Below are 24,151 nucleotides of genomic sequence, written 5' to 3' on the forward strand. Positions count from 1 at the left end.
AGTTTGCGCATTCTTCCCATGTCTCCATTCCACCGGGTGCTCCCCTTTCCTCCCACGGTCCAAAAGTGTGCAGGTTAGGTGGTTGGCTTTGCTAAATTGCCCCCTGGGTGGGGTTACAGGGATAGGGTGAGGAATTGGGTCTAAGTGGGGTTCTCTTTCAGAGGGTCGGTACAGACTCGATGGGCTGAAAGGCCTCCTTCTGCATTGAAGGTATTCTACAAAATTCTTTTGAAGGAGATGTGGCTTTATGTATTTTTCATGCCAATCGATAGAATCGGTAGCTAAGAGGCGGCGCTTTTCTATTCCCAACACATTTTCAAAATATCAATCTTTGTGTCATGCAAGCTATAAAACTATGGCTCAAGATATTGTAATTTAGCCAAGTCAGGCCAGTCATTTCCAATGGACTAAATGCTGTACAATCTTAAACTGCACCATTAAGATTTAACAAACTGCACAATTAACAATTTAATGCAGAGGAAATTTACAAGGATGTTGCCAGGGCTGGAGATTTGCAGCTACAAGGAGATATTGGAGACGTTGGGGTAGTTTTTCTTGGAATAGAGAAGGGTTGACATGATTTAGGTATACAAAATTGTGAGGGGTAGAAACAGGGTAGACAGGAGGTACCTGATTCCCTTGGCAGTGAGTTTAAAAAACAGGGATCATAGATTCAAGCTAGGTGGCAGAAGGGGGCATGAGGAAAAGATTTTTTCACACAGAGGGTTGGGGATGTCAGAAAGTTGCTGCCTGAGTCGGTGATGGAGTCAGAGACCCTAAACTCTGAAAAAGTACCTGGATCTGCACTTTAAGTGCTGGAAGCTGCAGGGTTATGGGCCATGTGCAAGAAGATGGGATTAGAAAGAGGACCTGGGTGTATTTGGGTCAGAATGGACAAGATGTGCTGAATGTCCCCCTTCTGTGCTGTACCTTTTCTATGGTTCTACTATAACTTCCTGCCGGAGGTAATTAAGCAAAATGTATTTAATAAATATTGTGCCTTTATTCATGACCCCTGAGCTGCTCCGCTCAACAGAAAATCCCTCCCAACCCCTTTAAGAACAGAGGGGTGTCTGTGCACCATGATACATTGCATCATCTATACCTATCCTCTCCAACCCTCCAATCTTATTCCCAGTTTCCTGAAACTCCTCTGATTAAAACAAAACTCATTTTCCCCATAATAGAATTTTGGGAAAGATCAGCTTGAACTAGCTGATGGCCAGGGTCCACAGTTTGGGTGTTTCTGGATATGCAAAGAAAAGTGAAGATGAGGTAAATTGCGGAGTAGCAATTGCGCAGTGTTAAACTGGCGCCTTTAATTGTCTATCAATCGCAAGAGAAGGGGAAACTGAGAGAGATTAACACGTTCCACAGATTTGAGGCCTGAGGAAGAAATGAATTGAGATAAAAGAGGGCGGCGAGTCTTTACTCCAATACCAAGGGATTGAAGGAGAAAGGGAGTGCTTGTGATGTGAGCTTAAGAGGAACAAACAATGAAAATTAAGAGAAGCGGTTCTTTACTCAGAGAGTAGTAAGGGCGTGGGATGCCCTGCCTGCAACAGTAGTGGACTCGCCAACATCAAGGGCATTTAAATGGTCATTGGATAAACATGGATGATAATGGAATCGTGTAGCTGGGCTTTAGATTGGTTTCAAAGGTCGGCACAACATCGAGGCCGAAGGGCCTGTACTGCGCTGTAATGGTCTATGATTCTATGATCTCTGATAATTATATACCAACCATAATGAGCAGAGTGCTTTTGTTTGAACACTAGGGGCAGGATTTTGCCCGCAGGTCTCAGGACCCTGTCATTAGGATTGGGTAGGGGTCAGAAAGCAACACTGTGTTGGGAACTCTCATTCGTCTGTGATTTTGCTAGGTGGCCAGATAGCAGCTCACCATCCAATTAAAGACATGGGTGGGCTCTCGAAGAAGGAGAGCCATAGTAGTCCTGCTAGCACTGAAGAAGCAGTCGGTCATTTTTAAATTTTTTTAAATGGCCCCAACAGTCAGCCCAGGAAGGAACCTCTCCCAAGGTTGGCCCGCAACTGCCACTGAAGCCAGGCAAGCAGGGAGGGCTCCTAAGGCTGACTGGAGAACTGCACTGCCCAACCCCATCCCCATCCACAACCCTCCCCTCAAACCCCCTCCCCCCTCAAACTCCCTCTACAACACACACACACACATACCACTGAGAGGCCACCAGTGGAAGCTAGGCTGATCCTTCTCACCTCGGTAGATCTAGAAGCTGACTAGAAAATATCAGTTGGCCTCCAATAATAGGCCTGAACAGGCCCTGAACGACTTGAGTCAACATTTCGCTGCTCACGGCCAGGTAGGCCTGCTGCAACTCCCAAACCCACTACAGGGAAAATAGCCTGGGAGCAGCATGGAGCTGGGGAATTGGAATGCCAGCGATCTTAAGTGCCTTCCTGCGGGTTCTATTGTTGAACTAAACTGGCAGTTTCAGCTGTGGTTCTGTTGTTATCGTTCTCACCTCGTGAGTCAGAGGATTGTGGATAATAAGCAACTCTCCGGGGCCTCAGCACAAAAATCAAGGCTGAGACTTCATTACAGTAGTCTTTTGGAAAAAAATTTTTAATTGGATCCCTGTTTGCTCTCTTAGGTGGACATAATAGTGGACATGGTGGTATTTCAAGGATGACAGTGGAATTATCGCCAACATCCTGGCCAACATTTATTGCTCAAGCCACGTCCACAAAAGAGTACGTTATCTGGTCGTCACTCCATTGCTGTTTGTGGGGGCTTGCCGCACGTAAATTGGCTGCTACATTATTACAAGAGCGACTACACTTCAAAATTATTTGATTCTCTATAAAGTGGTTTGGGACACCTGGGCCGCAATTCTCCATTGGGATCCACTCTTCCTGCCGGCAGTGCACCCCCCATCTGCAGGTTTTCTAGCAGCGTGGGACGGCTTCAACGGGAAATCCCATTGACAGGAAGCGAGAGTAGAGAATCCCGCTGCCAGCCGAGAAACACGTAGCTGGGGGACCGGAGAATCCAGCCCCTGTTAGGCATGAAAGTCGCTATATAAATGCAAGCCTTTTTTTTTACTGGCTGAGTCAAATAAAGTGATCCAATTGTTTGCCATGAAATGCTGGCAACACAAAAGGCCACAAATGTCTGGAGATCCTTTTATAAATATTGCATTTTAATAACACTGTTGGAATTACACAAAATAAATGGTACAACAAGTTTGTACAATACATGTCAACAAAATCTTCCAAGCGAGTAAACACTGGAGACTGAACGTTGACATTGCCAGAAATGCAAAATTATACAGACATGCGGCCAAGCAAGCACCCACAACTAGGTTCAACTCTGTTGACAAAATACTTCTTAAAAATAATAGATATGAGCCACAAAATGAGTGGTAAGTAATTAACTTGAAAATGACTGCACAAGGCATACAGCTCCAAAAAGATGTGACTGGAAGTATTAAACCAGAACAAAGGTTGGTGAACTCTGGTAAACTGAAGTAGAAGCTTGTTAGTGGGTGTTATATCTCACAGCCTAGGGGGCAAGACGCAAAAGCGAGAACCCTCAACACCTGCAGCCATGGTGCAAGTCTCATGTGAGTTAACTTTCTCCCAGCAGTCTGCCCCGTGGTGCATTAATGCGATCTTGCTTCCCTCAATCAGTCGACCAGCCCAGACCACGTTTGTGCCCCTCTGGAGATGACAGAACCGAGCAACTCAGAGGGAGACATTGTGGAGACAAGCATCAAAGAGGCGTCACAGCTGTCACCCACTCCTTTACCAGAGCAGATGTGGGCAGCACAGTGGCACAGTGCTGCCTCCCAGTGCCAGGAACCCAGGTTTTGGGTGACTGCCAGCGTGGAGTTTGCATGTTCACCCCGTGTCTATGTGCGTTTCCTCCGGTTGCTCCAGTTTCCTCCCACAGTCCAGAATGAGCATGTTAGGTGGATTGGCCACGATCAATGCATGGGATTACGGGAATAGGGCAGGGGAGTGGGCCTAGGTAGGGTGCTCTTTTGGAGGGTTGGTGCAGACCCGAAGGCCCAAATGGCCTCCTTCTGCACCATAGAGATTCTATGGATATTCAAAGTCGCTGAAGGCTAACATGTAGGTGCAGGAGACTATTAAGAAGGATGATGGAATGTTAGCCTGTATCGCACAAGGTTTTGAGTGCAGGAGTAGTGAAGTCTTGCTTCAATTGTATAGAAGCTTGGTTAGACCGCACTGGGAGTAGTGTGTGCATTTTTGATCCCCTTACCTCAGAAAGAATATGATTGCCATTGAGGGACTGCAACGAAGATTCAGCAGATTTGTTCCATGGATGGTGTGATCGTCTTATGAAGAGAGATTGGGTAAACTGGGCCTGATTTCTCTAGAGTTCCAAAGAATGAGAGGTGATCTCATTGAAAATTACAAAATACTGATAGAATTAGACAAGGTAGATGCAGGTACTTGGTTGGGGAGTTCAGAACCAGGGGGCACAATTTCACAATAAATAGGGTGCCACTGAAGACCAAGATGAGGAGAAATATCTTTATAAACAGAGGATTGTGAATCGTTGGAATTCTCCACTCCAGAGGGCCATGGAAGCTCAATCATTGAGTATATTTAAGGTAGAGATTAATTGATTTCTGATTAACAATAACAGATAAAGGGTTATGGCGATAGTAGGTGTAAAAGACATTGAAGTGTCTGATCAGCCACGATCATAATAAATGGCAGAACAGGCTCGACAGGCTGAATGGCCCACTCCTGTTCCTATGTTCTGACCACAACACAGTGTCCATACTCATTTTCTCCCACCTCGTTTGGAGGCAGAGTGGCATTTAATCAGGTGAGAGAGGGCCAGGTGGAGACCCCATCGCCTTCCTGTCTCTGCCCAATTAAGTCTGCCGTTGGAATGCTCATGTATGGCTTTCCCATTATGCCACCAATCGAAGCCCTAATGAGAACAATTAATGCCCACCTAAGGGGCACATCCAGCCACTGCTGGTATTCATCCAGCAGCAAGAAGCCCACCCTGTCAGGATTACTTGTGGGCTCCCAATGGAGGTCCCTCGTCCAAAGGCACTTAGTGAGACCCACGGCCCTAGCTTCCCCACTGTTCCCCCCACCGTCCCCCACCACCTCCTCCCCAGCCTTTGCTGATGACAACCTTATCCCACCCTCTCTCACTTGTGGCCTGTATCCCATGACGATTCTAGGCCTGCTACATGCATCACCAGCCGCTGTCACTGCTTCTGCTGGCCCTGCTCGCTATGGACATCTGAGACCCTCTGATTGGCCAGTAGCACCCCCAGCAGGGACAGCAAATGAGAATGGGGAGCCCTTTGGCTGACTGGCATGGAAACAGGGAGGTCAATTAATGCACCCCTTGCTGTCAACTCAGGAGATACATGGGATAGATCATATCAAGAACTTCTCTCGCCTTAGGGTTGATTTGCATACTGCGATAGTTGAGCCATTAGCCCAGATTATTTCTATTCCCCACATAGAACATGCGGTGACCGAAACAGAGAGAAAAAAACAGAAAGTATCTGCAGAACTGCTGAAGAGATGCAACATAAGGCACAACACGTATGACAGCATTTGGTTGTTAACAATGTTATTTATGGGCTCCAAACCAGAGCACCGGACATTTCCCTCTTTCACTGCGAATCACAAACCAGTGCAGCAATATTTGAATTAATTTATCCAGTCACGGTAGATTACAATCACATAAGCACTGCCAAATAGGAAGTTCCTTGGCTAAGGGACCTGGCAGTGTTTTGAGACCCAACTTGTTTTTCCTAAATATCTCAGTATTTTTTTAACATTAAGTACAGAAACAACAATTTTTCATAAAACAAGCAGCTGATTAAAGGCAAAAATGAAAATTAGGACTCAAACAGTGCTGCCTCCCGGCTCTTGTCTTTGCAGATTGGTCAGAGTGGTAGCTAACTGCGAGCCACAGTGTTACACTGAGATGTATTTACGTCAACCCATGTTTGTCCTGTTTTCGCTTGCATCAGTGCCTTGCATGTTGTACTTGGCTCAACCCATCAGGATACGGACTACTGCCGGGATTCCTGCTCCTAATCATCATCCAGTGACCCCTGCTGGAATAAGTGGATGGGTGGTCTGGCTTAATTTTGTCACTTGCTGCCTACCATAGTCAAACAGTCTGCCCACGCTTCTAGTCTCGGCTCAGACTTTAAGGATGCAATGACGGACCCTTTAGGATTGTACAGCAGTCAGTGTGTTCAACAGAGAACTTCAACAGAGAAGGAAATCATTCTTCATTCTCGTGCTTAAGTATTTGTTTGATCCGCTCGCATTATTTTATGCTCTCTCTCTCTCTACAGCAGGTAGAGAGAGAAGGGAATTGTCGGAAGGAAAAAAATGGTTACTCCCAAGCCATTGCCCAGTCAGTTGTTCAGCTGGGCCTCAAGGAGGAGCTCTAGAGCACTTTACCGACTGTCCGATCTGACAAGTGCCTGCCCACTTCTCACCTTACACAATGGTGCTACAGAGGTTTTTGCCCTCTCAGATATGGGTTGGCAGGAGTAAAACCCACCACCTGTCAATCCACCACACAGCATTTAATTCTGCACCATTAACAAACAAGAAAACCACTCAATTTATCATTGAGATGCCAAAGCCAACGGCATATTGTTTTAAAATTTTGCACTGTGTGACTGAAGAGACAAATACCACCCTTGGTTCGTTAGACCGATCACAACAGGTGGTTGGCAATTACGCAATTGTGTAAAACCAGTGGTATAGCTACCCATATACTTTGAAATAATTGTACGTAACGTATTTTCACACCCGCCACTTTGTTCAGATCATTGCTAATGCGTGTCGACATGAGGCGTGAGCCTATCCCTGTCGAAACCAAAATCTAATTGTGTCATTGGGACCAGGTGGATTTGTGGTCATTGCCACATCAGGAGGTGTTTCCAATGTGGTGAAATCCTGTTAGATACCTCACCCTACTTACGGTACATTGAGCAACAACACTGCCTTTAATTAGGTCACCCTGTCACTGGATGGGTTTTGCTGTCACAAATTATTGGGTTTTTTTTAGATCACTTAAGACTGTCGAGAAATTTAAGCTGGTTATTTTCATTTAAGACCATCAGGAAATTTAGACTTAAATGATCACAAGCTTATCAGGAAATTGTAGCTTGAGTATTTGTGCCAGAGTGAATCCTGTGGCCTTGTTGGCTTGGTTTTAAATTGAGCTGCTTCCGCTTGTACAAGTACATAGTTTGTCAGAGCTTTTTGTTCCCCCCTCATCCCACCTCAGCGGAAAATGGCGCATTTGTTCCTTTAAAGCTCCAGATTATCAAGATTGATCAACACCATTAGAGGCTTTTGAACAAAATACAGGCTCTCACTTTTTTTGCTGGAGAAATTTGTCTTTTTTTTTTATGCCTGCCGGAATGTTTTACTATCTTGCATCGTAGAACTGTGCAGCAGGAGGCCATTCGGTCCATCGAATTTGCACTGACCTTCTGAAAAAGAATTCCACCCAAGCGTACTACCCCACCCTATCTCAATAACCACACCTAACCTGAACACTAAGGTTGGTCGATAAATCTCGCCCAATGGTTTGTACATTTTCTTTTAAAGGACTGATTTATCTCTACGCCTGAGTATTGGATTATTTGGGATCCTGTGGATAAGCTTGTCAGAGTTTGGTCACATTTTTATCATATCCTTGAGATGCAGTCTAGCATCAAACATTGGGTGCCCTAAAACATTGGCTGGATGTAAACCAGCAGTGACTAGCTCAGCGAGAAGGAGAACTTGAGCAGTGCGAAATGAAATGAAAATCGCTTATTGTCACAAGTAGGCTTCAAATGAAGTTACTGTGAAAAGCCCCTAGTCGTCACATTCCGGCACCTGTTCAGGAAGGCTGGTACGGGAATTGAACCCTGCTGCTGGCCTGCTTTGGTCTGCTTTCAAAGCCAGCGATTTAGCCCTGTGCTAAACCAGCCCCTATGCAGCTTATGTAGGCCAATCGGCCCTTCGAGCCTGCTCCGCCATTCATTACGATCATGGATGATCACTGAGTTCAATACCCTGATCCCACCTTCCCCCCAAATTCCTTGATCTCTTTAGCCCCAAGAGCTATATCTAATTCCTCTTGAAATGACACAATGTTTTAGCCGCAATTTCTTTCTGTGGTAGTGAATTCCTCAAGATTCACCACTCCCTGAGTGAAGAAATTTCTCCTCACCCCAGTCCTAAAAGGTTTACCCCTTATCCTCAAACTATGACCCCTAGTTCTGAACTCCCCCACCATCGGGAATAGTCTTTCTTTTTCCGGTCTCTGATCCGCGTGCTTCCTGGTGGCAGGAGGCGGCACACCATTTGCTGGTGGCGGGATTCTCTGTTCCCCCCTCTGTCAATGAGAATTCCCGTTGAAGCCACCCCATGCCACTGGGAAACCCGAGGGGGGAGGATGCGCTGCCAGCGGGAGCACAGATCGAACACGGGTCCTCGGCGCTGTGAGGCAGCAGTGTTAACCACTGCGCCACCATGCTTCCCACTTGCCAACCCAAAAATTATCCATTTATCGGTTTCTGTTAGATAACCAATCCTCTATCCATGCTAAAAGGTTACCATTACATCATAAACTATGAGGTTCGGTTAGCTCAGAGTTGGCTTTGTGGCTGGTTCGTAATGCAAAGTGATGCCAACAGCGTGGTTTGAATTCCCGTCCTGGCTAAGTTTCTTCATGATGGCCCCACCTCGGGGCGGCAGATGGCAAAGTGGTTAGCACTGGGACTAGGGCGCTGAGGACCTGGTTTCGAATCCCGGCCCTGGGTCACTGTCCGTGTGGATTTTTGCACATTCTCCCCATGTCTGCGTGGGTTTCACCCCCACAATCCAAAGATGTGTAGGTTAGGTAGATTGACCATGCTAAATTGCCCCTTAATTGGAAAAAAAATAATTGGGTACTCTAAATGTTATTTTTTTTTAAATGATGGCCCCACCTCTCAACCCCACCCTTCGCCTAAGGTGTGGCGACCCTCACAACCAGTAGGTTCTCTCTCAAAAAATCACGGAGGGCAACCTATGCTCCTCAAGGACTACGGTGACTTTAATTTCATGCAGTGAGCTACTTGTGCAGTAAACTTTGACATGGGACCTTATCAAATGCCTTTAGGAAATCCAAGTATGCTACATCTGGAGGTTCCCTCTTATCTATATTGCTGGTTACTTCTCAAAAAGCTCAAATAAATTATTGAAACACGTTTTCCCCTTCGCAAAACATGTTGTGCTGAATTCTCCACTGGCGGGTTTCGCCCTTCCGCAGGCAGCGCCAACCCAACCACAGCTTTTCCGGCGGTGTGGATTGGCTGCAATTGGAAAGCCCATTGGCCAGCAGGCGGAACGGAGAATCCTGCTGCCAGAGAAGCTCGCTGCCAAGCAACACTTGGCCCAACCTTAGTCGTAGATTTCAGCATTTCCGAAGACAGGTGCTAAGCGAACTGGCCTGTGGTTTCCCGCTTTCTGTTCCCACCTATCTTGAATAGTGGAGTTACATTCTGATAGGATCTTTCCGAAATCTAGGGAATTTTGAAAAATTAAAACCAATGCATCCACGATCTCAGCAGCTATTTCTCCTAAAAACCTAGGGACAAGGGGACTTTTCACCTTTTAGTTCTAATCATTTTCTCACTACCATTTTCCTGGTTCCTCCCTCCCTTTCACCTCCTGATGCAGACTTATTTCTGGGATGTTATTTGTTTCCTCTACAGATGCAAAATATCGGTTCAATTCATCCGCCATTTCCTTATTTCCCATTATTCATTCCCCAGACTCTTTCTGTAGAGGACCAAAGTTCACTTTACTAGCACTCTTCCTTTTTTAAAACTTGTAGAAACTCTTACTATCTGTTTTGTATTTTTAACTAGATTTTTCTCATACTCTAATTTCTCACGCATCATATTTCTAGCGATTCTTTGCTGCTTTTTATATTCTGTCCAAGCTTTTATCCTAACATGAATCTTCACAGAATTGTTTGCTTTTTCTTTCAACTTGATACTACCTTTAACTTCCGTATTTAGCTCCGCATCGTCCTTTGCTTGGAGTCCTTCTTTCTCACTGGAATGTATCTTTAGTGAGTGTTACAAAATAGCTCCATAAATGTCTGCCTCTGCATCGCCACTGACCCCCTTAACCTAATTTCCAAGTTCACTTTAACCAGCTTTGATTTCAGACTATAATTACCTACATTTAAGTTTAAAATGCTGGTCTTATTCCCATTCTTCTCCCTTGAATTGAATGTAAAATTCAATCACGTTATGATCACTGCTACCTCGGGGATGTAATGCTAAGCTGAGTCAGTTTCTTGCTGATTTCAGCTGCATTATTATGAATTGTTGCTGGCAACAAAGAGCATTGCACGTTAGAGGTCAATAATTTCCCTTCATGTAAGAAAGGTAAGGATCTAGATCTTACATGGAGCGGCTCTCAACATCAGATCACCGGTTCACTCAAATTTTTCCCTGCCCCAAAGTCGCTCCGCATTCGTGGCCAGGTCCTCTGAGCATGGCTTTAATAGAAAGGTGGAGCTCAGCATCCCTCAGGGAATTCCATCACAATGGAGTAGAGTCAGGGGAAGTCAGGATGCATCCCTTTATTATGGCACTGATTGCCACATGGTAATTTAAAATGTTCAGTGTGAATGGGTGAAAGGAAGAATGTTAGCAAAATGAGTGAGTGGATGAATGGATGGGTGAGTAGGGTGGCAGGCGGGAAGGGTGGCAAGCGGGTAAGGTGGTAGGTGTGTAAGGTGTATCAGGTGGGTATGGTGGGTGAGAGGGGAGGTGCATGTAGGAATGCAGGTGGGTAGGATGGAAGGTGGGTAGGGGGCAAGTGCATCGGGCAATGGTTGGTTGAGGTGACCGCTGGGTTCGGAGATAGTCAGATCTGGTTGGGATAATCAAGGGTGGTTGACGGAGATGGTCAGGCCATGGGGTAGTTGGGTGGTTGGGTGAAGTAGCTATTGGTCCAGGGGAGAGTTGAGTGTCAATGTGAGTGACTTTGAGGTCAGTTCTGTCGCTACCCAGGTGTTAGACAAGGACTTTTCTGTCTACCAATTCCTGGGTAACTATCTAAGCAAGTCCCACAGAGCTGCCTGAAGTCTCCAACTCTAAGTCATAGTTGGAGACAGATGTGAAGGTCCTGGGCAGTAGAGTAATTATCCATCAGACGTCCTGACTTCCTAGGCTATTGATACAGAGGTCAGCGCGTCGGACGTCCACAGAGTGTCAACACACATCTCAGGCCATACACTCGCTTTCCAATGATCCAGAGACCAGAGGATCTGGACCATTAACTGTGGAAGTTTGATGCTGAGTCGGTCCTATCCACAGCGAAACATGTTCATTCAATAAAGGTGCTCAATAACATGGATCCTATTTATCCATAGAAATGAAACTGTGAAAAAGGATACCAGTTCCATAAAATCCATTTTACACTATGACACAAAGACAAAATCTGTGCTATTGCGTTTAGTAGACCACAGGAGGAGGCGTTTGATCAGATGACACAAAATCCTCAAATATCTTGGCAAGCAAAGCTAATAAGTCTGTGGGATTGTATATGAAGTGTGCCACTAAAGGAGATAACTGCGTAGACTGTCTACGGCACATGCCTAAGGCAAATAATGCTTTGGGACTTATGATTTTAGTTCTCCTGTCTGTGTCCTGCACAACATGAAGTAGTCTGTGATGGATGCAAATAGTCAAATAGGGAATGGAAAACTATTCATTCTCAGGACATAGGCATGACTGACAGGACAGGCAATTATAGCCTGTCCCTAGTTGCCATAGAATCCCTGCAGTGCAGAAGGAGACCATACGGCCCATTGAACATGCACCAACCCCCTGAAAAGACACCCTAACTAGGCCCACTCCCCTGCAACCCCACCTAACCAGCCCATCCTTGGACACTAAGGGACAATTTAGCATGGCCAATCCTTCTCACCTGCACATGTTTGAAGAAACCAGAGCACCCGGAGGAATCTCACACAGACGAGGGGAGAAAGTGCAAACTCCACACAGTCACAAGACCGAATTGAACCCAGGTCCCTGGTGCTGGAAGGCAGCAGTGCTAACCACTATGGTACCATGCTGGTGAGGAAGTGGTAGTGGCTCTTTTTCTTGAACCATTATTTAGCAGCTTGGTATAACAGAATGGCTTCTAGGCCAATTCAGAGGATATTTTAGAGTCAACTACATTAGTGAGGCACTGGAGTTACATTTGGGCCAAATCAGGTATGTACAGTAGGTTTTCCTTCACTAAAGGACAACGGTGAAATGCAGTACACCTGAGTGTGCTGCAAAGATGCGCAGTTCAAGTTGAGCACCACCATTGCTGCATCTGTTGAAACCGGAAAACATTTGCCACTGCAACATGCTAAATTGGCCCCAATATGTTTGAATAAACAGACGCTAAGACCTTGAGGAAGCCCACTCGCACCTCCCTGATTGAAGCTTAGGCTTTCCTGCTGAGCAATACAAAGTGGTAAAGGCTGAGCCTTCAATCAGCCCCAGCGCAATTGTAATGGTGTAAAGGGACCCATTTTAGTGAGGTATTTCTGCTGTCACAATTGGCAATCCTGGAGAAAATAATTGTGAGTTAAAGAAAAGGCTTCAACCTCTCACAGTGGTCTGCACCTTAATAGTGTGAATCAATTTACTGCTTTTAGGAGGGGGAAAAAAATCACAAAGCACCACATTAGGTTCCCCTCAGAAAGAAAAGCACAGCTTCTATACCAAATTGTCTACATTTCCTTCAGTGCTAACTGAAGATATTACAACAAAATGCACCATAATAGCAGGTTACGAAGTAAGATGCAGTTTTGAGACAGAGAGAGGACTACAGAGTTTGACATCAATTGTTCTGAGGTCCAGAGTCTCTGGGCTGGATTCTGCGGTTATGTCCACAGGATCCGTCTGGTCTTACGACCAAAAAGTCGCCGCCGCCTACGCACTGGTGCTCCGCCCGGAGGGGGGCTCGCAGCTGCGACACATAAAGCCCACGGCTTTACTTACCGATACGCAGAATGGCCGGCTGTGGTCGCACATGCGCATGGTGGTGGCCTGTGGCGGGCGCGCCATACAACATGGAGCCTTCCGCGCGCGGACCAGGCCTGCCAAAAACTGCCCCCCTGTCATCCTCCTCGACACCCCCGCCACTCCCTACTGCTTCCCTCACTGAGACCAACTCACTTGGAAAAGAGATTCTTGATATTTTCCTTCTCCGCATGGTTCAACTACTCAGTGCTTTCTAGAGCGAAACCATTGTGGGCGGCACAGCTCAGCTACATCTATATATTACTACAACTAACATTCTTGCATGTTTCATTTATATCACCCAAGTGAGGCATACACGTTTATCTTTGCTAACTCACAGTACAGTCACCTTTCCTATGCCTCGACTAGACAACAGTGTACAAAGTATCACAAACATACTTCTTCACTTATGAAAAGATGGTTAGAATTTCTTTGCAGCGAATGTAATAAATTGTTTACCATCCTTTCTATCTTGTCAAGCCTCTCTTCATGCTAAATATGTAGGAAAAAAAAGATCCTTCACTTCGGGCTTTCACGGAATTAATCAGTTGGCTGGTATGAACATCCCAGGTTAACTTTTTCCACTTTATCTGCAGGTTTTGGACACACGCCCTACCATGTCAAAGTAACATGAGAATTTAATTTGCCTGATACTTGCATCCATTCCTCTTCTCTTCCCTTTCCTGTCCTATTGACTACTGTAACCTAATGCCACCGATTTACAATTTTTTCCTCTTCCTATCCCTATAACCTCCCCCAAACCAACCTCCAAATGCTCCATTCCTCCAACCCTGACCTTGTACAACACCCCTACTTTCCCGTACCAGCCTCCCCGAACAGGCGCCGGAATGTGGCGACTAGGGGCTTTTCACAGTAACTTCATTTGAAGCCTACTTGTGACAATACGCGATTTTCATTTCATTTCCCTTTTGCCACACAACTGGCAGATGAACCTTGCGACCATTTTAAAAAATAAATTTAGAGTACCCAATTATTTTCTTCCCAATTAAGGGGCAATTTAGCGTGGCCAATCCACCTACTCTGCACATCTTTGGGTTGTGAGGGTGAGACCCACGCAGACAGACATGGGGAGAATGTGCAAACTCCACACAGTGACCCGGGGCCGGGATCAAACCCGGGTCCTCAGCGCCGATGGCAGCAGTGCTAACCACTGAGCCACCATTCCTTTGAGACCACTATAAAATCCACCTCTTTGACCGAGCTTTTGATTATCCATCCACCCGAATATTTATCTTTCTGTCTGAGTGTCCAGTACGATTGCAGCTCCGTGAAGTACCACGGGAGTTTATTTTTACATTAAAGGCACAATATAAACGCTGTTGCATCTGTGTGAGAAAGTTACACTGCCAGACACAAAGATAGAAAGGTGTCAGTGGAGGGGAAATGGTGGCCTTGGGATGAACACGGTGGGAAAGGACTGCAATATTCAAGAAGGAATTTCTATCAGTGGCCTTGGGAGAATAATAAGTAAAACTTTTAGGATTGATGATGGCCCTTACCCCATAAATAGAGGTCAAGAGTCTCTGGCCTTCCCTCGGCTTGTTTCTTGGCGGCGGGAGACAGCCCATTCTGTTCTGCTGCTGTCGAAGGGATTTCCCATGAAATCCTCCCCACGCTGGCAGGAAACCATCGGCGGGGTGCACCATCGGCGGGATCGGAAGATCCCGTCGGCTGAAGAGCCAGATAATCACACCAAAATCTATGAAGGACATTCAACAACAAGTTGCATTCATATAGCACCTCTAGTGTCTCAAAATGTTCAAGGGTGGCACAGTAAAACAGTGGTTAGCACAGTTGCTTCACTGCGCCAGGAACCCAGGATTGAACCCTGAATCCTGGCTTGAGTCATTGTCTGTGCGGAGTCTGCACATTCTCCCCGTGTCTGCGTGGGTTTCCCCCGGGTGGTCCGGTTTCCTCCCACAAGTCTCGAAAGACGTGCTGTTAGGTAATTTGGACATTCTGAATTCTCCCTCTGTGTACCGAACAGGCGCCATAGTGTGGCGACTAGGGGATTTTCACAGTAACTTCACTGCAGTATTAATGTAAGCCTACTTGTGACAATAAAGATTATTGTAAGGGATTATTGTATTGGAAATGTCATTGGTCAAATGACAACAAGCAGAAAGAGGAGATATCAAGACAGATCACCTCAAACTTTGTCAAAAAGGTAGGCTTTAGGGGATGTCTGGAGGAGAGCGAGTTGTGGAGAAGTGGAATCCAGGGCTTGGGCCCAGCAGCTGAAGGCACAGTCACAATGGTAGGATTGATGAAAATCGAGGATGCGCCTGGTGCTAAATTGGAAGAGCGCTGCGATCCTCAAGGCTTGAGAAGCTGGGGAACGTGACAGAGATTGGATGAGAACACTTCAGCTATTATTGCATTTCTGGCCTCCACATCTTTAGCATGGAAATTAAAGTTGCAGTGTTAACCTTTGAATGTTCAGTGAGGTAAAATACGTGACATCTTAACCGAGTTATTTACCAGTTTAATTCTGGAGTTAAGCGCAATCTTGCAAATATTAATCGCCAGACATGCTTTAGAAGAAAATAGAAATTTATCTGATTATTTCTTTGCACATTTACGAAAAAGTGCTACGTGAGCCAAATATAAACCAACCCTCTGAGGACAGAAGCCTGGTTGGATTTCCATTGTGATAGCTTTACAATTTCACCTACAGTAGTATCAGTTACCTCACTCATTATTTATTGATCTCAACGAACTCTTGTCACTCAACAGCATTGTACTGGGAGACTTACATTAATATACACTCATTAGTAGCTGCCTCATTCAAAGGTCATTTCAGTATTGACTCCCACACCCTTAAGAAACCGTCCCTGCTCTTTTTAACATCCTTTCTCTCCCGAAGCTGACGCTTACCTCATGCTTGGTTTGTATGCGACTGTTCTTGTCAAATTTTCTGGTGTCTCAGCCAAATTGCTATTCTTAATTTGTGACTTTAGAAAGGGACCATCAGTCAACAGACTTTTCAATCATGGGGAACTGCAGTCAGGCCCAATCATGTCTACACGTGATATGTATGCAGACACACAAGCAGAAGTCAATTTTAAGTGATCGGGAGTGCCAGCTCATGCTGATTATTTCCCCCTCCCTAGCCCTGGGGCATTGAGTAAAATATGACTTGTGCAATTTAATAGAAAAGACTGATTAGTAGGAATGTTGTCATACTGAATATTCATGCTGTTATCTTATGGCATGGTAGTCTGCTAATTATTCAGCAGGTCGGCCTTTGTAAGAATAAAGAATTTGACTGTTGCCTGTCATTAAAGTCGGAACTGAACACGGAAAATAAGTCTGTTTATCCAGAATTGACCAAACCTGGATTAATCAGCAGATTTTACTTGCAGAAAACAAGACCCATTGTGGTCTCTGGATTCCTGAGCACAGGAGAAATTCCAGAATTGATCAATATTCAGAACGTTATTCGTATCTGTTGTCAACCCATCATTTGACAAATTGACAAAGGTCAGGGTATTATGTTCCTTTAGCATCCATTTTTCTCCTCTGCTCTCCTAAATGTGCTCAGCCATTCGAATTTACATACAAACATGAAGGGCAGGGAAGACCAGGTGGATCATGAGGCCAATCGCACGCTCATGATGACCAGGGCATTAATACAAGCTACTTTCTAACCCCTCCACCCAATGATCTGTTCAACATGAACCAGCTTGCACCATTCTTAACAAGTGAGTCTAGAAAGTGAGCAATGAATGATAGGAGGCTTTCCTTGGGCAACACGGTAGCACAGTGGTTAGCACTGTTTTCACAGCGCCAGGGTCCCAGGTTTGATTCCCAGCTTGGGTCACTGTCTGTGCGGAGACTGCACGTTCTCCCCGTGTCTGTGTGGGTTTCCTCCGAGTGCTCCGGTTTCCTCTCACAAGTCCTGAAAGATGTGCTTGTTAGGTAATTTGGACATTCTGAATTCTCCCTCTGTGTACCCGAGCAGGCGCCGGAATGTGGCGACAAGGAGCTTTTCACAGTAACTTCATCACAGTGTTAATGTAAGCCTACCTGTGACAATAAAGATTTTTTTTTTAAACTGAGGAGAGCATCCCAAGTGAGCTTGACTCAGTATAACCTACATAGAGATAGTGCTCTGGGGTTGAAATCTGTCTTAATTTTTAAAAAACTGTTTCTAACCCAGTAACACCATGATCAGTTCTAACACCCAAACCAAGCTGTTCCTGTGACCGTGCACGTCAGTATAGAATTATAGAACAGTGCAGAAGGAGGCCATTCAGCCCATTGAGACTGCACCGACCCTCCGAAAGATCACCCTGGCCCACTCCCCCACCCTATCCCCGTAACCTCACCTAACCATTGGACACTAAGGGGCAATTTGGCATGGCCAATCTACCTAAACCTGCACATCTTTCGACTGTGGGTAGAAACCGGAGTGCCGGAGGAAACCCATGCAGATACGGGGAGAACGTGCAAACTCCACACTTGCAGTCGCCCAAAGGCGGAATTGAACCCAGGTCCCTGACGCTCTGAGGCAGCAGTGCTAACGATTATATCACCGTGCTCTGTGAAGTTTTACCCACTAACCCAGTAAGGGACAGTTCCTGTTTAACTGAATGCAGTTGGCTGACATTATGGGTTTTATGTAAATCAGCACTTTCCTGCACGCTCCTTCTCTTTCAAATTCAAATTCTTACACAAAAGATGTGATTTGCAAAAGCTGAACACTGTAAACTGCATTCAGCAGCAACCCTTAAGACGTTCATTCTCTTTAGAGGCCCATTTTCATGTGATATCTGCCAAACTGAAATCAAAGGTTATGGATTTTTTTTACACTTAATGACTACAGGCGTAGACGGGAACACCACTCTAACTAATGAGATGGAAATAGAAGCAGATCACAGCTCATAAAAGGTAACCTTTTCACATTCCAATGCTTTCATTCCTTCAGTTCACTCATCTGTGTTATCAATAAATCTGGAGTCCACACAATCTGCCCTTTCTGCGGAGCTTGTTGACTGTCTAACTAACTTCACTGAGGTGAACATAACCTGCTAATTCTATTTGAAGTTTCCCTTATCACCTGATATTTAATAGACAAATCGGGCCAAAAATTTTCCCAGATCAAGGTGAATATTTCGCATTTCTTTCCGGAATATTCCGCACGTGGAACTTGAATTTGCTTTTCAGCAATTTGTTTCCCCTCCTCCCCGACAGTTTTCGCCCCTCCTGTCACCTAAACGTGTGAAGGTTTGGTGCAATGGATACCCGGGATCCCTCCCAAGGAGCCATTTTTCATGTGTGAGATTGAACGAACAGCAGGTGTTCACTGGTTGGTTGTCTGCAGAGGACAACACACTTTGTTCTCAGGTTGAAGCATATTTTCCAATGAGGGTCGCAGGAGAGCTGGTCCCAAGACCTCAAGATTTTATTTGCCCCATTCTCTTGTACAACTTGGAGCATTAAGATCAATTGGATCTTGCCTGGGGTCAGCTAGCTCAGCACAGGTTTCAAACTGAACCCAGAGCCTTTTTGGTTCATATCCCTCTATCCCACACAGTAAACTTTGTTGCCTGTTTTATTTTTGTGAAAACAATGAAGCTTTTTCCTTTGTGTTAGCTTTGAAGAAGGACCACAAACAGTTTACGAGCAGTTGACTCTGTCAGCGTCATTATTTTATCTGGGAACCGTCGATTAATAAAAGTTGAAAGGTGATATCAAGGCTCACCTCTGCTCCGTGGGGCTGTACATCTCACTGCTTTGGCAGCTGCTAATTGTAATGGGGTCAAAGTTGTGGAAGGAGCGCAGGGCCACCCCAGAGATGGCAACGTACAGTGAATGGAAGGTAATTAGGATGGCCGAGGTCCTGTAGAAAGGCTGACTGAGGTCGTGAATGACAGGGATAACGAGGGGGTTGTTCCTGCAGTTCAAAAGATGCATTCCTGCAGAAAAGGCGGGAGACAAACATTGGTCGTTAAAAATCAGCAAGGCATTCCAATCTTTGCCGCTGCGAATTTTCATCAAAAAGTACATTTAGACAGCATTAATAACAAAGAGAACATGATTATTTATTAACCCATTTCAGGCAGTGGAGTGTTTCTACCAGTTTTTCCAGTGCGTTTGTATATGAAAATAAAACCTGTATTTTCTCCTGACCAGTGATTGGGAAATATGCAACCTGGATATTCCACAAGATAATCTGAGACCTACCCATCTGCTATCAGATTGTTGTCCATCATACCAGTGTACTATTTTTGATGTGTACTAATTAAGCAAAACCCTTTCACGGTGAGAGCACTCTTTTTCTTTGGGTAGCATTCAGAAGTTAGAACAGATGGTCCCTGCAATTGGCTCAATGTTTGCAAGGGATTCCCTGCACAAATAAGCTTCAAAATCACAAAGCTAAAGCATGGAAAACATTGGAGAAAGTTGAATGTTTTTTTTTTAAATTTGTTTTACAGCGAGCAGATATTCTATTAAACCTCAACCTTTCCAAACATGTGTCACCTCTCCCATTCACCGTGACTGACTAATGAAGGAAGGTTTATTTTCCTTACTCATGTTGCTGCTCCAAGTATAATGCCGAATCATCTGCACTCAACGAAGATATAAAAGTTGAACTTTGCAGTCCTGTTATGCTGCAGCTACTGGGTTTACACGGGTTTAAGGATATGTTTCTGATTCGCAAGTGAGGGGGGGGGGGGGGGGAGGGGGGGGGGGTTGCTGCTGAGTTAGCCATGGTTTTGGAGTGTCAATTTAAACTTCACACTACAGAGCAGAAGGAGACCATTGGGTCCATCGAGTCTGCACTGACCCTTTGAACTACCACGCTACCTAGGCTTAATCTCCCACCCTATTCCTGCAACCCCACACTAAGGGGCAATTCAGCATGGCCAATCCACCTAACCTGCACATCTTACTACTGTGGGAGGAAACCGGAGCACCGGACGAAACCCCACACAGACACTGGGAAAATGGGCAAACGTCACACAGACAGTTACCCAAGGTCGAAATCGAACCTGGGTCCCTGGCACTGTGAGGTAGCAGTGCTAACCACTGTGCCACTGAATACATACGTACTTTGATTTTCCGTTCCTTCATGCCGGCGGGGTTCTCTGTTCCTGCTGCAATGCATGGAGATTGGGCTGAGCGCCAAATTCGCCATCCACGCTGGCAGCAGTAGCGAGTTGGATTCACAACGGAGAATGGCGCCCCAATGAATAGGAGTGGGCCATTCAGCCCAATGTTCTGCCATTCAGTTAGACTATGGCTGGTCTGAATTTGAACTCCACTGCCTTGACTTGCTTCTGTGCTCCACAATAACTAACCAACAACAAAAAAATCTATCAGTCTCAGGTTTGAGCATATGAAATGAAATGAAATGAAAATCGCTTATTGTCACAAGTAAGCTTCAAATGAAGTTACTGTGAAAAGCCCCTAGTCACCACATTCCGGCGCCTGTTCGGAGAGGCTGGTACAGGAATTGAACCGTGCTGCTGGCCTGCCGTTGTCTGCTTTAAAAGCCAGCGATTTAGCCCTGTCCTAAACCAGCCCCTAATCCATAGGTCCCTGGTCTCAACGGGTTTTTGGAGCAGAGTTCCAAATCTGACTGCCTGCTTTTGAAATCAGAGTGCTATTCTGACACCTCGGACATTGAAAGGTGTATATCTACTGCTTTAACTTAAACATTTTTTAAGACTTTGAGCTCTGAATTTTGGGTGCGAGATTTGGGTTCTGGATGTTTGGGGTCTGCTGTGCCTAATATATTGTGATTTGGCACGGTTGGTAATTCCTTGATTTAACAACACAGTGGAGCAGGGACTGCTTTGCTGCAAGGTTACAGTTGGTGTGTAACTATGTTCTTGAACTGGAAGCACAGTTATATTATCAGATCTGGTCAGAGAATATAGAGACGGCAGTTGCTGTGATATTCAGTCATTGGAATTTGCCCCAGGTGCACAAAGGTATGAGGGACATGGATAGGATAGATAGGAAGGAATCTTTCCCCTTAGTAGAAGGGTCAATAACCAGGGGAAAATAAATTTGAGGGGAGGGGCAAGAGATTTAGAGGGGAGGGCAGCACGGTGGCGCAGTGGGTTAGCCCTGCTGCCTCATGGCGCCTAGGTCCCAGGTTCGATCCCGGCTCTGGGTCACTGTCCGTGTGGAGTTTGCACATTCTCCCCGTGTTTGCGAGAGTTTTGCCTGGGATCGAACAGCCTCGCCTCGTGCCAGGGATCGGGTCCCGGGGGTGCCCTGCTCTTACGAGATGGGGTGCGGGAGGGAGACCCGATAACCTGCTAATTGGTAAGTTGTGGATTTGGGAGGGTCCGAGGTTATGGTTGGGGGGGGGGAATCTAGAAATCGGAATATGGCACCTCGTTTTCTTCCTGCACTGGCAATTGGAACGTTCTAGCGCAGGAAGTGCTCCAAAGTGCGACCTCAGCGGGTTGTTCCTCGCTGGGGCCCAGAAATGAAGCCAAGTCTTGTTTAATATAGGGTCGTTCTCACCACTGCCAGTGCTGGAAAACACCCGACTAAACGGGCCCGACATGGGACTCTGATTCATTCCCGTTGAATCACGCCCAACGACTTGATGAGAAACAGTGTAGATTTTTCTATAAATGCAGTATGAAAACTTCCATTGTGCAAAAGCTCCTGTGTAATCTTGACCATGGAAAATTGTGCATTGTGTGTTAAAAGTGCAGCAAGCAGCAAATGCACAGTTTTCACACTGTCAGCTATACTTGAAGTTATAATCAAGCCAAAGGGATCTTGGTTCAACAATAGTGGAGAGCAGGCAATCTCGTGAATGGCCAGTGTGCAGCGCCAGGTGGAGTATTTTAAAATAAATTTAGAGTATCCAATTTATTTTTTCCAATTAAGGGGCAATTTAGTGTGGCCAATCCACCTACCTTGCACACCTTTTGGGTTGTGGGGGCGAACCCCACGCAAACACGGGGAGAATGTGCAAACTCCACATGGACAGTGACCCAGAGCCGGGATCGAACCTCAGACCTCGGCGCCGTGAGGCACCACTTGCGCCACCGTGCTGCCCTCGCGCCGGGTGGAGTTCAGTGAGCTCTTGAACATGTAAGAGCACCGAAATAAAATAAAAACCCAAAAGGAAGAAAGGGTGATAAGTAGAACTCGAAGGCAAGCAGGGAAAAGAACTGATTGTGAATGAGTGCTTTTACTGAGAAAGAGCTTTGCACATTTTAAAAGACAAGTGAGATTATCTTTTGAAGGAAGCAGAGATGTGTGTTTGTTGTTTGATTGTCTCACTTAGTTTTCCTTTCACTCTTTTCATTTGCTGCTCTTTGTTTGGGTTATTCCCGATGTGTATCCTCATGGTTCTGATCCCCGGTCCACGGGCCACTCCACTAATTGAGCCGTTTGAACCTCCTTCAGGCTTGGAGATAACTACATCCTTTCTAAATATGATCCATTGTGTTGCAAAAAGAAAAAGACTTACCCAGGTCGTGATTCTGATCCTTTGTGTCAACCAACTGAACTGCGATTGATTCTTGCCTTTGATCTATGAGACTACTTCCATCAGTAGCCAGGTGGACAATGACAGCGGCAGCCACCATGGGTTGAGCAAAGTAGGCCTCATTAGGGAGAAAAAGATAAAGATTAACATTTGGTTAAGAAGTGGGGGCTGGGTGCAGACGCAGTTGGGGGAAAAAACACATTCAGTCAAAGGATTTCTTTGGTATGGCTCAAAGAACAACTTTCAGAGAGCATTTGACTTTATTTGACGTAACGGTAATAAATTATATAGAAGAACAACATGCCGTGAGTGTTAGTAATCTGAAATAAAGACAGGAAATGCTGGAATGCTCAGTAGGTCCGGCAGCATTTGTGGGGAGAGGAAGAGAGTTTTGTTTTGTAACTTTAGATTTCCCAATTCTTTACTTTTCCAATTAAGGGACAATTTGGTGTGGCCAATCTACCTACCCTGGCACATCTTTGGGTTGTGGGGGGTGAGACCCACAGAGACACAGGAAGAATGTGCAAACGTCACATGGACAGTGACCTGGGGCCAGGATCGAAACCGGGTAATCAGCGGCGTGAGGCGGGAGAGGAAGAGAGTTAACTAATTTAGGAATATTGGGCAATTTAGCGTGGCCAATCCACCTGCCTTTCATTGAAGACGCTGCCAGGCATGGTGAGTGAGCGCGATCTTGTGGCTGTAACGGGATCTTCCTGTACTGCTGATGGCGCACCTCACTGGGTGCTTCCTGGTGGCGTGGGGTAGATTTAATGGGCAATGCCGTTGACTGCAAAAGATTCCGCCACCAGGCTGCCTTCCGCCAGAGGCTAGAGAATCTCACCCAGCATTTCAAGAATTTTCTATTTTTATATTACATATTGTATTTTATTGGTTTGCTCATGCTTTTCATTCAGGCACAACTGTGGGACCATAGTATCATTCCTTTGAATATCATTAAGATAAATTTTTCTCCAAACATCTTTTTTTTGCATCTTAACGTTTCTCTTTAATACTTCTGTCAATCTCCCCACGTCCATTCCTGAGGGTACATCAATCTCCAGCTCTAGTACCTGAGCCAAGAGTCTGAGCTTGGGGGGTGCATGTGCCGAGAACATCACAGTCAAGTCTGACGTCTATCTACAGTGTGCGTTGACCAAGAAAAATTGCTGGTCAGTGATCAGGACCAGAGCCCCTGATCAATTTCTTCACTCCTTAGGATTGTGAGAGGAGGTTGGGATCAATTGAAGTATTCCGGCTGAGATCAATTAGCTCAGCAGGCACCAGCCCCCGAACCTGAGACCTCCTGATCTGTTTAGGGTCACGTGTCTCAATTTATATGCAATTGCCCATTGATGAAAAACGTTGAGGGATGGGTTTTCATTTGAACATGATCTCCATTCTCACGCACTGATTGTCAAAACAGGAGGTAAAACACTAGAGAGTTGTCTGCTCAGCTGATAAGATGTAAGCTGCATGTCCCTTATAGACTTCAGCAAATAATTTAGGCAGGCACGTCAGTACTGTGCTGAGGGACTGCTGACTTGTCAAATGGGCCATCTCTTGGCTGAGATAT

The 24,151-nt window shown here is 45.6% G+C and overlaps 1 protein-coding gene across 2 annotated transcripts in view; it reads right to left on the reverse strand.

Annotated features, from left to right (window-relative positions):
• The window catches only part of pappaa (pregnancy-associated plasma protein A, pappalysin 1a), a 375,278-nt gene that overhangs the window by 189,173 nt on the left and 161,954 nt on the right, over nt 1-24,151 (reverse strand). For both annotated transcript variants that reach the window (XM_038782243.1, XM_038782242.1), the window contains exons 12-13: nt 22,558-22,693; nt 18,814-19,027 (exon numbers count right to left, since the gene is read on the reverse strand). In XM_038782243.1, the coding sequence (XP_038638171.1) occupies nt 18,814-19,027; nt 22,558-22,693 (350 nt within the window). The remainder of the gene's footprint in view (nt 1-18,813; nt 19,028-22,557; nt 22,694-24,151) is intronic.

The sequence above is a fragment of the Scyliorhinus canicula genome, chromosome 21, assembly GCF_902713615.1.
Source record: "Scyliorhinus canicula chromosome 21, sScyCan1.1, whole genome shotgun sequence".
NCBI lineage: Eukaryota > Metazoa > Chordata > Chondrichthyes > Carcharhiniformes > Scyliorhinidae > Scyliorhinus > Scyliorhinus canicula.